The 16296-nt window shown below is 42.8% G+C and overlaps 1 protein-coding gene across 5 annotated transcripts in view; it reads left to right on the top strand.

Annotated features, from left to right (window-relative positions):
- ATP13A2 (ATPase cation transporting 13A2) overlaps positions 1–16296 on the top strand; it is a 749950-nt gene that overhangs the window by 384732 nt on the left and 348922 nt on the right. For all 5 annotated transcript variants that reach the window (XM_069611124.1, XM_069611127.1, XM_069611125.1 and 2 more), the window contains exon 6: positions 1219–1298. In XM_069611124.1, the coding sequence (XP_069467225.1) occupies positions 1219–1298 (80 nt within the window). The remainder of the gene's footprint in view (positions 1–1218; positions 1299–16296) is intronic.

Here is a 16296-nt window from a genome sequence, read left to right as displayed (position 1 = left end):
CAAGTTTCCCTTGCTTTCACTTCCCGCTGCATGACCTCTGCACTTAAGATTTAGGGAGATAGAGATCCTCTCAGGACCGGCTACTGTCCTCAGCTGAACAGTGGTATTGGCGTCGTCTCCCTCCTGTGGTTTCTGCATCAGCTGCATACACAGACCACAGTGCTTTTCCTACTCCCCATGCTCAACTTGGTCATCTATGACCTACACATGAGGGGGCTGTTTAAGCTTCTCAGTCTCCCTCAGGTGTGGGTCATATCTATTAACAATCTGACCACTCCTGCAGCATTGCACCTCTTCAGCCCTCTTCCTAATCCCAGTTCTGAGGGCATGCTTGCACCGTCGCTTTTTAACCTATATTTTGCTGATCCACCTGCTCGTCTAGCCATAAAGGCAAAATGTCCCCCATTGATCGCCTCTACCCGGTGTCATCAAGGCTTTATGCTGAGGACTTAGTTCTTTTTGATCAGCTATTTACGGGAATGAAAACAATATTGAAGGAATTGGGACAACATGCAGAGGAAAACGGTCTAACGATAAACCTTACAAAAACTATGCTGGTATCCCAAAAAAGATAAATAGACTTATGTTGAATACGACCTGGGGGACAATTGAATATATGGACTCGTATGGCTATCTGGGGCTTTCAATGTCTAAAGGCTTGGGATATAAGAACATAATAGATGATAAAACAAGGAGGGCCAAACAGATAACATTACTAGTACGAAGATTTTTAAACCAATATGCTGGCTTTTCACTTGGGGGTATACTTGGGGGTATACTTGTTCTCCACTGGCAGTGGTCCTGCCCGTCAGTATTATATGGCTTGGAGGCACTCGGCCTAAAGGATGTGAAATGGTTGGACATTATTCAGGGCTATTTTTGGCGCACTATTCTGGGTTTACCTCGTTCAACCCCCGATAGAATACATCCGTCTTGAGTTAGGCCTGCTTTCCTTAAAGGCCCTGTTACTGAAACGTAGAGGTGAGCTCTTCCTGAAAGCCAAAGCATCACCACTGTGCCCCCTCCTAGGGTTCGTGGGAACTAGTCTCAATTTATCAGTTACAGGTAAAGCTGGCAATCCATTCACCATGTTGACGAGAGACTTGTGTAGTGATTAGCCTCTGTACTGTAATCTTAGTGGTCCTTCAGGTCTTCAATCGTATGTATTAGCCCAGCAATCCCTCGATTTTCTTTTAATCATTCCATTTATGCTTTCAGAATAGTGTTCTCCGCTACTACATCTTTGAAGGTCTGCGATACATCTGGTTGGAAAGACGACAGGCATTTGAAAAAGTCAGGTAAGAACTCTCTGCAGTAAGTGTGACGAGGACCAGCGCAAGCTGTGCTCATCCTTGGCAATCCAAGCTATTCGCACATGTGCCTGGAAAGAATGACACAAGACAGCCACGTTTCCTCTCCTCTTCTGCCCTTTTCTGTTCTCTCAGACCAAGGTCTGGGTTCCCCTTAGCAGGAGAACAAGCCATGGCTCCATTAGACCACTATGGTGGTGAAATGTGCAGTATCAAAAATCATAGCGTGGTAGCATACTGTCGAATTTTGATTGTTGATAGAGCTTTTACCATGTTCCATTTGACATCCTCCTTTTGAATATAGCTTGGACAGTGAGATCTGTGTGGCACGCAGCAGAAGGATGCATAAATCCAACTCCAGGAAGGGGGCTCCAACTCGTAGGACTCTCTGTGAATCACAGATAGCTTTCCTCCAAGGCTTGCTCAAATTTGCCAGCTGGCCATTGTAGATGTGTGAATGTTTGTGTGAGCTTGTATGCATGTTTGCCAATGAGCCTTCCAGGTGGCAGATTATGGCAAGGGAGAGTGTTCTGAGATATTTCTGGAGTCATTTTCCCTGAGAGCTGCATGGACCTTGCTCGCAGGTGGTGTTCTCTGATTCTGCCTGTGTTTCCTTGAAATATCCTTTCCATGTCATGCTTTGGGCTGTGAAGGGACATCACGGTCTGGAGATTGCCCTTCTCTTTTTTCTATAACTTGTTGCTGGGGCCTCACTTTAAATTCTTTGTTCAGGTACGTGAAGCAAGATTGCAGCGGAAGCTCTGGCTCAGGGATGAGTTGGAGCCAAAGACGCCTGCCCCTCTTTCCCCACTTCTTGTTTCTCTGTGAAAAATGAATGAGATATACTTATTGACTGAAGCATGGGTCATTATTGCAGAATAATGTCCCACTCCAAGTTAGGGCCGAGGCAAAAGGGTCCTGACCCCAATCGCTAATGACACCTGTACGGCTAGGCTATTGGCACAAAGGGCTAGTAGCAATAAAGGTTTTGGAGTTGTGGTGGTGAAGTAAAGCATGTTTGTTTAATAGTGCGCAAAATACACAAGACATGTTAGTCAATTAAATGTGGCCATTCAGAAGGTAAGCATTTTAATTGTAACCTTGGTTGAACTGGGACATTCTCAGCATGAACATTTCTTTAGGTGCAATGTTTTCTTTACAAAAGTGAAAATATTGTGCCTTGTTTTAGTTTTCACTTGGGGGTGTGAAATTCGTTTAGAGTGTCTTGTTGGACGAAACAGTGTTGTGGAAATTGCATTGATGTTTCTTGAATGCACAGAAAAGCTTTCTTTCCTGGACTGCTTCTGAAGTCAGAATGTCTGGAATGAAGTCAATACCAGTAGTTATTGACTGTAATCTGAACATCCTGTTTGGCTGAGAGGCGGTCAGTAATGACTATATGAGATAGTAAGAAGATTAGATTTATGGCTAACCTTATAACATCTTTTTTTTTTTTTTATTGGCATCACGGAAGGGTAACATGGGCATCCACATTCCTACTGGCACCCATACATTGGGACCTGTACACTGCAAGAACACAGAATTGGAGTAATTATATTGTGTTGGATGCCCGGCTTCATGTCCCAGGCCCATAATTATTTTAGTAAAAGCCTTTCATTCTGATCTCTCTCATTATGAACCTCAACTTGTACCTAAGATAATTGAGGGACAGCCCTGTCATCGAGGTAATTTCTCCATTATGTATGTTGTCCTACGCGTAACCGTTTTCTGGATGATTGTTTTTTTTTGGTGAGGTTGTTGACCCGGTATAACTATGCACTGTCTGTCAGCCCTTAATTTATTGGACTGTATGCTCCATGTTGAACCACAAAGAACTCTGATTCCTTACTTGTAATAGTCCTTTGTTTATATTTGCTTTCCTTGTGGCAGTCCTTACTTATCTTGATGTGATCCAGCCTCTGCCTGAAAGCCACCTCATTGCTGAACGTTCCTCTACAACCAAGGACAGAAATATAAAGGGTATCTTGGTGAGTTCAGCACAGGGTACAGGCAGGACCAAGAGGAAACGAACAGGCTCTCCTGTCCTTAACAGACAGTGTCACAAACTATCATTCAACTACTTTCTGTGACACCCTCAGAACCAATCCGAAAAACCTCTATAGATTATGATAGAGAATCAGTCAAATAAGTAATCTATTCTGAAATAAGTGAGGAATTACAAGGGCATCACATTCCCAGGGTCTAACCTGCCATGAATGGCACCAGGTCCTAAAATATTTCAGGTAATGCCCATGTTCCCTGCCAGCGGGCCCCCTGTGGGAATCCTTGACATATACAGTGAAGCCTTTAGATGGAGCTAGGTGCTGAAGCCTTGCCCTCTCATCTTCCATACCCACTAAGGAGGTTGATGGCATGTGAGGGTTGAGAACACCAGACTTGGAAGAACCCTGGGGTTGGTAGGGATAGCCCTTTCTGGTTTTGTTACCTAATGGGGCGGGCTCATCGATCACTGTTGAGATCGGGGAGACCTTGCTTCTGAGTGTTTGCTGCATTCTGCGGATTAGTGTGAAAGCATACAATGGTAAAGAATGCTAAGGTGACAGGACATCCACTGCCACAGAAATCTTTAGATAGAAACAAGGAGAAAAAAGAGCAGACAAGTGAGTGCATCACAAATAGGTTAATCTTTCAACTCCGGAAACCTTCCGTAGATTGTGAGGAATATCACTAGAGTGAGGCAGACATCCTTGGCGTTTGAAAAGAACCTGTTTGGTTTGTCGACCCTTCTGTCTGCACCCCTGATGTGGACAGCAGTAAGAGCAAGTAGATGATTGTCAGAGGTACCAGAAGATGGAGAGACATTGCTCTGGCAGAAGCCATCACAATAGGGCTACCCGCACCCTGACTGAAATTAAGTCCTCCTATTGGTGAGAGGCTGGGTGCCAGTTACTTTAGCCGCTGTCTATCAATACCAGTCACATTCCTGTCTATCCAGGCATGCATCGCCTGCAGATGGTAGATTTTGAGGTTGAAAAGGAATCCATGGAATGTCAGTGACTGGCATGCATTATCTGTGTCTGGCATTGGCTAATTAATGCAGCTGAAAGACAATCGTCCATATAGGGTGCAGCAACATCCCTCTGTTGTGCAATGATGCCAGTAGAGGCACTTAGACCTTTTTAAATACTCATATTTCCAGCAAATGAGAGCTTGGAATTAGAAATCGGACCCTGTGAACAAAAAAGCAAAGCCCTATTTGCTTCTCTTATCAGGATATGAAACGAATCGTCCTGTAGGTCTATAAACATTAAGACCCCCTCTGAACTGATAATTATTGGGATCCCCAGGAAGGTCTCCATTTTGAAGTGCCTCATCTGAATGCATTTGTTGCCCTTTTTTAAGTCTGTGATTACTCTGTATTGCCCAATGGTTTCATCACAAGGAACACAATATATTAGTGTGATATAAAACTAAACTTTGTTTCTCTATTGTAACGGAAACTACTGAACTCTTTGTTCACAGCTTTGTAACTCTGTCCCAACAAACCTGTCGGGGAAGCAAACTCTACTGGCTATGTTTCAAAAAAGGTAGCAGGTGCTCCTCTCCAGAAAGAACATGGCATGATAACCTGTTCTGAGATGAGAGTTTGCAGCATACGCTTTTTGCTCACTGTACTGTTCACAGATGGGAAATATCCATTTGCATATCAGTCTTTGTCCGCCCACATGGGCTGGCCAGCACCAAAATGCTATGGCAATTCCCCTCTGAACAAGAGTACCAAAAGCAACCCCATACACTTGTTTCAGCCTTGTTCTGACAGCTTCTGCCTGCACATTGTGAAGTCTACCAGTTTTCCCATGGGAACAAGCATCATGCTAAATCTAACCCCTTCAGTCTACCACCCAAACACATGCTCGTTACTGTTGTACTCATCTAAAATATTGCACATCCCTCATTGTATGGTGTAGTTTGCATCTCCAATCTGATGTATTCCTTCTTTGTCTTGAGCTCAATAGCAAGTAAATATTCAGTAAGTCGAATAGCTTTTCTTCAGCCAAAGTGTGTCACAATCTGTGTGGGAAGCCCTATGTAATGTAGCAGATTTTGGTGCATGGGGGATTATCCCCCAAAGAACATTTTTAAAATGTGTTGCAATGGTGCATTATAAAGCACAACCTTTGTGAAAAATGGGGCAGACCACCATACAATTTGTAATTGGTTCTCTAGGTTAACAAATTTAAAAATCAGCAAATGCCTTGTCGCCAACAGTACACAAGAACATTTTGCTATATTTTCATAAAGCTGTAGCAAAAATCTATGCCTGCTAGTAATGGTTATTGTAAATCTGTAAATCATTTGCACAAAGCTGCAGTCACAACTTATTTATGAAAGTAATGGCCACCGTAAAACACTTTAATGAAGCTGCAGCCACTCCCTATGCCAACTGTGGTCACTGTATATAGTTGTCATGAACCTTCTTGCCATCTATTTTCGCCTCTTTAGGCTCTAGCTATTTGTATTTTTGCTGAAAACATTGAAATAGGATTGGATTCTTAGCATTAGTACGCAACTCTGACCTGCTAGCTCATTAACAGAGACAGAACTATTTGAACCATATTGAAATACTTTTGCCACCCAAGACCAGCTAGATTTGAAAGCTTGTTAGCCAGCTAAGAAGTATTTGATCCGTTAGAGTTGTGCAAATACATTGGGCTGCTTAGCGATATTTAGATTCTGATCTATTTTGTACCGTGAAGTGAATTTAACAATACTTGACTGTGAAAGACTTACATTTTAAGTGTTCCTGTGATACACCTTTTGCTAAAACTTTGACACTACCTAGAGCGCTGCTTGACGTACTTCCGAGTGGCCACTGGGTGGGAAAACTACAACTCCCATCTGCCCCAGCTGTGTACTTGTCCTGTTTCCAAGGGCACCTGCACTGGCGCACCAGGAACAAGCCGTCTTTGCCGTTCCGCACATAGACGCAACGACAAGACACTCTTCATCCACGCTGACTATCATCAAGCTCAGATTCACTAATTAAGTACCCCCCTCTAATATTAACTATTGTCTCCCTTCCAATACATCCAGAGTGCCTCACGCCTTGTTATCATTCCTGACTCATTGGGTTATCATGAAAGCATCAAAAATCTTGTCAATTTTCTATTGTCGACAAGCACATTCAAATGAGTCTAGATGCCCCCCAAGCCGCCGCTGCCAAGCCAGACCGACCTCACTCCAAGGTCAATGCTATTCTAAAATTAAACTTGTTGGTTCCTTCCTTGAAAACAGAAATAACAACCCAAAGTATTGCCCTACCACCCCTAAACCAAACTTCGGAAGCACCAGTGCTCCATCCCAGCAAAAGCTCAAACACCCTTCTACCGCCCAGCCACATTACTCAGTCACTAGGGCAAGCTGAAGTATTAGCAATGAATCCTCCAAAATCAGCCATCATAGGGACGAACGACATACTGACACTGGCGAACTAAAATGTATCTAGGACTCTTTCTTGCGAAAGGACTGTGCAGAATACTACATTTAAATGTGCCTTACTGAACACACGTTCTCTTGTGAAATATGGTTCCAACATCCATCACTTCATTATCGATCAAAAATGTGATCTTTTTCATCCTTACTGAAAGATGGACCACTGATGCAAGTGGTCCCATTGTCTACCTGGCTACGCCAACTGGATTTACTGCCTATTATGAGAATCGTATGGCAGGCCAGGGCGGTGGAGTTGCTATCATTGCCAGGTCCGAACTGGGTCTATTTCAAGTACCCAGATCCCACACAGACTGCACATTAAAATTGCCCCCACTAACCAAAGCTGTTTTAACATCTTGCTAGCATACTGTCCCCAGTCAAATATGCCTAACTTCAACGAAGACCTTGTCCACATCCTAAAAGATCTACAAAGCCAAAACTGTGCTACTCTACTCTACTGACCGGAGATTTCAATCGTTGGCATCTGAAAAACTCAGATAAAGAGGCCATCGCTCTTGAAAGTCTCCTAAACAATTCTAACTTCACTGTTTATAATGACTCTCCAAGCCATGTCATACTTGACTGGGTTGTGGCAAAGAGCCTGGATAATCAGATTAATAGCACTCAACCATGTCAATTTACCTGTAACTAAGAAAAATGTCTGTAACAAGCGCCACAATGCCTCCGGGCTGTTGGGCGCTTAACAAATGCGAATAAATAATAATAATGCATCTGGTCTGATCACTTCTCTATCATATTCCAGGTCCAACCTTGAACAAAAAATATCCACCAAAACAGGTCTTAAACTGTAACTATTAAAAAAATACCACCAAAAATGTAAAATAAACTCTGAACCTGATAATGAGCAATACCACGGATCAAGATACCCTTTTTTTTTTCTCCTCTTTCAATCTAATGCTAGACTAAGTGGCCCTTCTCAAAAGAAAATGTTAGAGAGAACACCAGACACCAAAAATGGTTCACCCAAGACTTGGGTACAATGAAACGACACAAAAGACAGGCAGAAAAAAGATGACTAAAATTTCCTTCTGAGGCCTCAAAATTGAGTTGGAAGACCCTAGAAAAAGATTACAAAACAGCCATTTGCAATGAAAGAAAAACGTTTTCAACAAACGGAGGATTCCAAAAACAATATTAAGAAGCTTTTTGAAATCGTTAAATCTCTGGAAAAAGCCGGCACCTCTTCCATACCGGTGACACCAACAGATCAAGACTACCATTATGTACAACTGGCTTTTGCAGCTAAAATTGAAAAATCCTGGGACAAGATCAGGCAAGAACTAGACAAAAATCGAATTACACATGTCTCTTCATTCTAGACAGAGAGCCACTGAATGTTTTCAGTTTTTCTTCCATCTCGGACATGTTTAATATACTATCTTCAATGCGCCCCTCACAATGTTAAAAAAAGGTGGTGCCCCCAAATCTTATTCTTCGGCACAGGGATCTGTTCTCTCCATTCCTTGTTAGGTTAGTGAACTCCTCTTTCTCCCATAACCAAGTTCCTAATTCCCTAAAAAGGCCACTGTCACCTTTTTGATCAAGAAGCTTGGTCTTGATCCCAAAGACCCAAACAGTATGCACCCAATCACCAACTCCAATTTTCTTCAGAAAATTCTCGACAAATCTCCTATTTTATAGCTCAGTCCTTTTGTTGGAGCTAAATACATCGTACACACCAGTCAGGCGTTTGTCCATCTTATAGCACTGACACAGCCCTTTTGGGCCTCCAAACACAAATGCTTAATATCACAGACGAAGGGAGAATCGGCCTGCTCATCCTTTTGGACCTATCGGCTGCATTCGATCTCCTTGATGATCACAACGGTCTGCTGCATATTCTTGGTGGTATTGGACAATGTAGCACGAATGCAGTTGATTGGGTGGAGTCTTTTCTCTCTCACAGGTCTTCTAGGGTCTTTTTGATGGAAACTACTTCACCCGCTTCTTCAATAACTTGTGGAGTCCCTCAGGGAGCTTGTATTTCTCCCCTACTTGTCAGCTTGTATATGAGACCACTATGTGACCTTCTGAATGATCTAAATGTGTGTTTTACTAACTACACACAGCTAGTTATTGAACTATCAGGGGACTACGAAAGCAATTCTCCCTCACTCCAATCCACCTACAAACACATTGAGACCTGGATGAAACACCATTGGATGTGCCTGAACGGTGACAAGACTGAACTGATGATCTTTGTACCCCCCATGCACGGTCTAAGCTTAGTCCAAAGTACAAGGGATTTCCAATCAAATATTCCAACATCCATGTGTCTATTAAAGTTAAAACTCTAGGTGCTCACCTCAACTGTGCATTGGATGCAGACTCCCACACCAATCAAACAGTTAAGAACTGCAATTGCTATCTGTGATTGCTTAAAAATCTTCGCCCTTTCCTATCTGACCATAACTGTGCCTCTGTTGCACGGGCAACAGTTCTTTCTAGGCTGCACTATGGGAACGCCTTACTCATTGGCGCATGCAAAAAAGAACATAAAAGCACTCCAAGTAATTCAGAACGATGCAGTAAGGATTGTTAAGGGAAAATCCCAAAATGACCACATCTCACATAGTCTGCAAGATCTCCACTGGCTACCCATTGCTGCTCGATTGAAATTCAAGGCAGCCATACTTGCGCATAATTCTATAGTTGGAAACTCGCCTCGTTACATAAAAGCTCTTGTGACATGATACAAGCCTACTAGAGGTTTACGCTCTTCAGCTCTACCCAAGCTTAAGATTCCCAAATTCAAATTGGCCACCAGCCTGGGCAGATCCTTTCTGGTTCGGGTTTATAAGATATGGCATTCCCTCCCTGTTGAATTAAGACCACAAAGGGAAATTAACTCTTTTCGACGTTCACTGAAAACCTTCTTTTTCTGCGGAGTCCCCATGTACTTTGACCATTGGAAACGCTAACTTTTGTTCCGTTCTACTTTTTGTTGTCCTGTGTTTGTCCCGGTGCCCTGATACCATGAGGGTTCCCGGCTCCTCACAAATAAATAAAATAAATGAAGCCCATAATGGGTACTAGTACAGCATTGCTACTACATAGCAGGTACATGATGCAGTGCCCACAATTGTCACATTATATCGCTTTGATGTTGTCCCACGAAAAATGTGAATGGCATTTTCACTATAGTTTTCATGATGTGGCTGACCCTCCCCCATACAAACACATGCACGCATTGGATGCATGCACTTACTCGCACTGTGGCAACAGTAAAGACAGACCCAAGTGATCACAGTTCAAGGGTGTTTGTTAAACTGGATATGCAGGTTGGAAAAATGCCTAATATAAACCTAAACATAAGATGGGAGCAAGATATAACCAAATGAAAAATAAGGCAGTCCTAGTGGTGTCTTGTCAATTAAAAGGGCCTATACTAAAAAAAGGTATTGCTAGTCCTTGCAGATAAATAAAAAAAAATAGTGTGGGATAGGATTCACAAGTAAAGAAAGAAGTATTCACAAATATGTCAGGATGGGGGTAACCAAGGGTCTCCCTTCCCCACGTTTTGAGCACAGGACAAGGATGGACACCTGAGCACAGCACACTCTTGAGCTTTCCCAGCACGAGACGATGGTTCTGTTTTCAGCTATCAGGGCCATCGATGGTCAAGTCTCTTTACTACCAAAAGTCTCTTGCCTTCGAGGACCTGATGTAATTAATAAGAAAAGTTCCTTTCAGGATGGACAATGGGTGATGGCTTTTAACCCCTAGACTCCCCTCTTGCGGGTTCAGTCCCCTCTTGAAAGTCAGCCTCCCTCCGTCGGTTTCACTATGGCTTTTCCTGCATTCACGAATCTTAATGCCTTTTTTAAACCGTTTACCGTGGACCTTCCTCTGTCGGGTTCACTTTTGTCAACACACTGTTCATCTGGACTTTAGGCTTTGCCCCTTTACATCGGCATCCCTCCGTCGGGTTCACTCTTGCCAATTTGATCAAACACTCAATTTCTAATTTATTACTAGTCTGGATTCACTTCCCTTAGATTTTCAACTTCTGCCGGACAAAGGCTTTTATATCAATACAGGGGGGGCGTCCTTCCCTTAGCAGTTCAGTGTTTGTCTTTCATTTAAGAAAACACTCATGTTTTTGTCATATGGTGTACACTAGGGGTGTAAAGGTATAACGGTAGACCGTTACAGATATCGTGAACAGCTTAATTGGACTATAATAACCGTCACGTTTATACCGGTATACCGCAGCTATTAAGTGAGCTTTTCAATCTGATTTAGAAAGGCTGCAGTAAGCAAGTGCTGCACATTCTGGATCTTGCACTGTGGGATGTGGCGTTTGGCAGACAAGAGCATAGGGAAAGTGAGGCCACATTAGTAAATGCAGCTTTGATGCTGTGACAACTTTCTCTGTTATCAGTAGAGTAGGGTTATCAGCCGATTTGTAGTTTTCCCACTAATTTGAAAGATGGGGCACTACACATCCCAGAATTCAAAGGGGGGAATTAACTGGATGCCCTTCTGATGCATGGCCACAAAAACGTTAGCTCTGTAGACTGTATGAACACTGGGCCTATCAGTGCTTTGTGCTAGTATATAAACTGCCCCCCCCCACTGTCCTCTGTGTAGATTTACACATTGGCACTAGAGTTGTTGCTTTGCTTGATCCTTCACCTGCCTTCTGCATATGGCACTGGAACCAAGCAGGCAGGGCAGATTCTACATTCAATTTGAAGTATCCAGAGCAATGGGGGTGAGCTATTTCTCAGGTCTATCCTCGATTATTTTCTTAAAACTTTATTTACAATATAAAATAACATCAATATATATCAACATATTTACAAAGTCCATATACAAAGTTACATAAACATCAAAAATAACCATAGCACATAAGAAAACCCCATAGAAACCCACAGTTCACATCATATTACATACAAAGTCAGATTCAGTACAATGCCAAGAATTTCCCCCAAATCTTCTCAAATAATCCGCTCCTGCTCTGCTTCCTATATAAACGTTCTTCCATATCCACCAAAACATGCATCTCATTCAGCCAAATTTCTGTCTCTAATGTAACAATAGATTTCCAATTTCTAAGGATGATTTTCTTACCCACTGCAGCACCTCTAAATAATCATTTATTTTGGCACTGAGTGAGATCATCCAAGATTGAATCATTCCCCAAAATAAATGTCTCAAAATTGAAACCAATTGAGTTATTCAGGACTTCCTCACAAATTTCACCAATATCGTTCCAAAACCCCCGCACCTTGCCACAGTCCAATGTTCCAAAGTACCACACTCTTGAACACATGCCTAACAATCTGGAACATCCTTCAAACCTCTCTTCCATAATCTCTCCGGGGACCACTAAACTCTGTTTAGGATCTTAATTTGTCTAGTTCTTTCAGTCAAACCCAAGTTTGACAATCGAACACATCCTCCTCCATGTCTCCACTGTAATGTCAGAGCCAATTCTCCGACCCCATTCAATTCTTAGTAAATCATTGTTATTGTATTCATGCAGAATTTGCCTGTATACCCGGCTAGCTATACTCGATTTGTGACACCACCCATGAAAGCATTCCTCCATCTCAACTCGCATGACAAGGGTCCTAATGCGCTCAGACCTGGAGAAAATGGTAATGATGGGGCTTTGGTGATGTGGTGGTCTAGGTCATATTTGTGCCGATATGTATTTTAACGTAGTAATTTTCAAAAAATGTATGTGCCACTATCTTTAAGAAGGTAAATGAAAATGTATTACAAGAATCAAGAAAGAAATCAACAGCACCCACTGAAAACTGTCCTGTTAGGATTACATGGTCAGTGGTGACTCCAACATCAGACCTTTATAAACACCAGGCAGATGGTAAACACGCTATAGTGATTTGATCAATATGCAACCTTTCGGTGAGTGTGTTGACTATGCCATTTTGACAAAAGAAACACAATGACATGGGCTTTCAGACCTCACATGGGTGACTTTTCTCCCTTTAAAGGGATAAAGCATTATCAAAACAAACTTTTATGACTGATCGCAGCAAGGGGTCATGATGCTCATGCCATGGGGTTCCAAATGACCTGTGACTGAGCAGCAAGCTCATTGCTCAAAATGGGCATTTTAACACTTCCACTGGTCACGCTTTCATTCAAGGTGATCAGCGTGAGCACCATGGAAGACCAAATCTGCAGCCGCCTTAGATTCCTGGAGGATCAGCTAAAAATGTGCAGAGACAAGTTTCAAAATGCTGACAATTCATGTCCTTTAAGAAAATATTTGTTAAGTTTAGTTAACTCCACCTGCTATACCGTGATAACCATGATATACTGTCATTTGGAAAGAAAATTATCATACTGCCATAAAACCAATACCGTGACGCCCCTAGTGTACACCTTGGCTTCAGTGTACCATGCACAATATTTGCAGTATTTTGACGCAAACAAACACAATTGACTCATTCAAAATGTACAAGCATTAATTATTTTGCTGTACATTTTCTTATATTTTTGCCTAACTTTTAGGTCTTCTTTTACTTATTTTAATGGTTTAAATGACACACTTGACAGCAAGATCCATGTCCAAGTGTGGATCTTTACCACAAGGTTTATAAACTCAGTAGTACGTGGTGAAAATTGTGATACACCTTCACCTCCAGTGACTTGTGAATATAAACAATTATACAAAATTCCATAACTGTCCCATTTCAGCAATCTATGTGGATATATAGTTGCAATGCCGGACACATAAGGGTGGCCTAATAGTAGCTCCTATTATTAGGCCACCCTTATGTGTCTCACAGAACCTCATACTAACTCAGACACACCCATACATTCTGACACCAACCTATGTATACATACACATTCTCTCACAGATGCACAGACACACTGCTTGTATTGCAATGAAAAAAGCACGCTGACAGTACACTTTAACTTAACTTGTTTTTTTCTGCTGAGTCTTCTCTTTGGGTGAAGAGGCAGCAGGAACAAATTCACAATCTGGCAGTGCCCCAGAAGGGCTTGAACAGGGTAGGAGCTCGGGGGCAGATCTCAACTCGGTTGTTTAGCAACCTGGGCGACAAGTCTAGCACACTTCTGCACACTTTCTTCTACTAAATTGAGTGCCCTGCCAGCGCAGGCTTAGTGAGAGGTTGGGGACTGCACCAGGCAATGAGGGTGGGGGTCTACTGAGGGCGATTACTGCAACCTCACTCATCAGGCTCTGCCACTGAGCCAAATACATATAAGAAGTGTGGTGAGTCCGAAGAAGGACCCGGACTCTCTGAGGACATGGTGTACAATATTTTATTAAAGTAAAACTCGAAGGCCTAACTTTCCCTACCACTATTGGGGGTCCCTACCTATGTTACTAACTAAGGTGCTCATTTGTCAGTCATGAATGTCCAAAGTAATAAGTCCACTGTCCAAAACTACCCTAGCTGACCTTGCCACTTTGAAAACTAACTCTGGTCCGGAGAATGACTCCCTTTTCCGGGGGTACTTCTAGTACCAGTCTTAATGATTCTCTTTATTATACAATAGGTAAATAGTCTCTCATGACTTGTATCAATCATTTTAGTTTTTCAAATGGGCCATTGAGTTTTCTCTCCTCTTTAGTAGTCCCTTTTGGGCATCTGCTATAGGATCTATGTTCTTGGCAGTTAATCTCAATGTATCCTGGGAAGGTATTATTGCTCTCAGGGACTTTCCTACCCGGATGATTGCAGTTCAACTGGTTTGGGCCTACTTGGATTTCTCTGTGCCTCAGTTGCTGAGTTCCTCTAAACTCTGGTTCATATCTTTCTTTCTCTCGGCTTTTGTATTCTTCGTGTAGAGAATATCTAGTTACTTCCCCTTTTCCCAGGGTATTCTTATCCACTGGTTTTCTCTCCCATTATTCAGCTCGTCAATATATCTTTCTCTTAAATCGCAATTTTAGCGTTTTATTTGCTTCCAGGTTAACTGTTTGATAGCTTCTACTGTGACAAGTTGCTTGTGTGGTATCATTCCCTTGGGACCTGCCACACTTCCCGTTCTCCCCGTTACCTTAGTTCTTGAAGGGGAATGTCATGGGAGCCCTCTTCCTCAGGTACCCTCGCTCTGGTCATGATCGTTGACTCCTTCTCTTTGGTGTATCGCTCCTCATACTCTCTAGCTTCTCTGCAGTGTTCAGGTGTTTGGCTGCGTGACCGGACTCCTTGTGGCCCCCTATTGCTGGTGATATCGGCAATGGTCTCTGGACCAGCTGTCCACCATGGATTCTCCTTCGTGGTCTCGCCACCACCTTCTCCTGGGCTCCTGCCCTGTTGATTTCTCATGCTTCGGGTTTGCTGTATATGATATGGCATTTATAACGCGCCTATACACAAGTGTTTCAAGTAGCTTTGGCCTTCCCGTTCAGCAATATTGAGTGAGTTTGAAACTCAGACTTCCTGGTTTCTGTCTTGTCCAGGTGTTACACAACTTGGGGCCTTCCCCGGCTTGCATATTTGTTCCTCTTTTCTCTCTCTGAATTCACGTTCATCAATGTACTCGTCACAGTGGAGTGAATATACAGACTTAAAGGGACATGTTATTTTTCCATAAAATGGAAACATCTATTGGGAGTTTCTTCATCCCAGTCTTGGTACTTCCCAGTTTTAGGTATTTTAAACCATCCCATATAGGCCACTGTATGTGTAGCTTTAAGAAGTTCCTCATGGGAACAGGAATCCTTGTCACCTAAGTGGGAGGCTCACCCGGTGAGGTCCGACTTGTCTCTTCCCCTATGAAGGGTAATGCGGAACGGACTCGCCTGCCTAGCCTCCCTTGATTCGTCACATACCCTTGCCCTTATCTCTGTGACTTCCCCTACTTGACTTATGGAAAATTGGCCCTGAAAATAGGTATTCTCCTTTTCTTTTCCTTTTCGATGGTCCTCTGAAAAATAGAAAGGTTGCAAGTCCTGGAACCATCTAATTACTCTGGCATTGGTGTCTTCTCGAAAAACTCATCCAGGACAGTGGAGAGTGATCGGTAATTAATTGAAACCTTCTGCCAGTTCGGTGATATCGTAAGTGGGTGGCATCCCATTTTATGGCCAGTGCTTCCAATTCCACAGTAGCATAAGACTGTTCCCTGGGGAAATGTTTCCGGATTGTGTACACTACAGGGTGCTCAATTTCCTTGTTTTCTTGGGAGAGTACAGCTCCTAGGCCAAGCTTGGAGGCATCCGTTTGCAGTAAGAACTCATGAAAACCTGGCATCTTAATGATGGGCTCACTGCAAAGGCTGTTTTTCAGGCCCTGGAAACTGTCAGGATTTTTCAACTTATAATAATAATTTTGCATTTATATAGCGCTACAAACACTCAGGCATCTGAGCGCTGCTTATTATTTCCCATGGTGTGTAGTGCTCATTTATTGACCTCGGAAGGACGAAAGGCAGAGTTTGGCCCTGCCGGGTTTCAAACCTGCATCAGTAGGCTCTGCATGGATGTCAAAGTGAGCGCTCTACTTGCTGTGCTATCTGACCTATCTGTTAGGTTGGCAGTGATGCTTGAATAATT

The sequence above is a fragment of the Ambystoma mexicanum genome, chromosome 8, assembly GCF_040938575.1.
Source record: "Ambystoma mexicanum isolate Mex_15411 chromosome 8, UKY_AmexF1_1, whole genome shotgun sequence".
Lineage (NCBI taxonomy): Eukaryota > Metazoa > Chordata > Amphibia > Caudata > Ambystomatidae > Ambystoma > Ambystoma mexicanum.
Note: the sequence above shows the minus strand (reverse complement) of the source record. Positions and strands in the feature narration are given on the sequence as shown.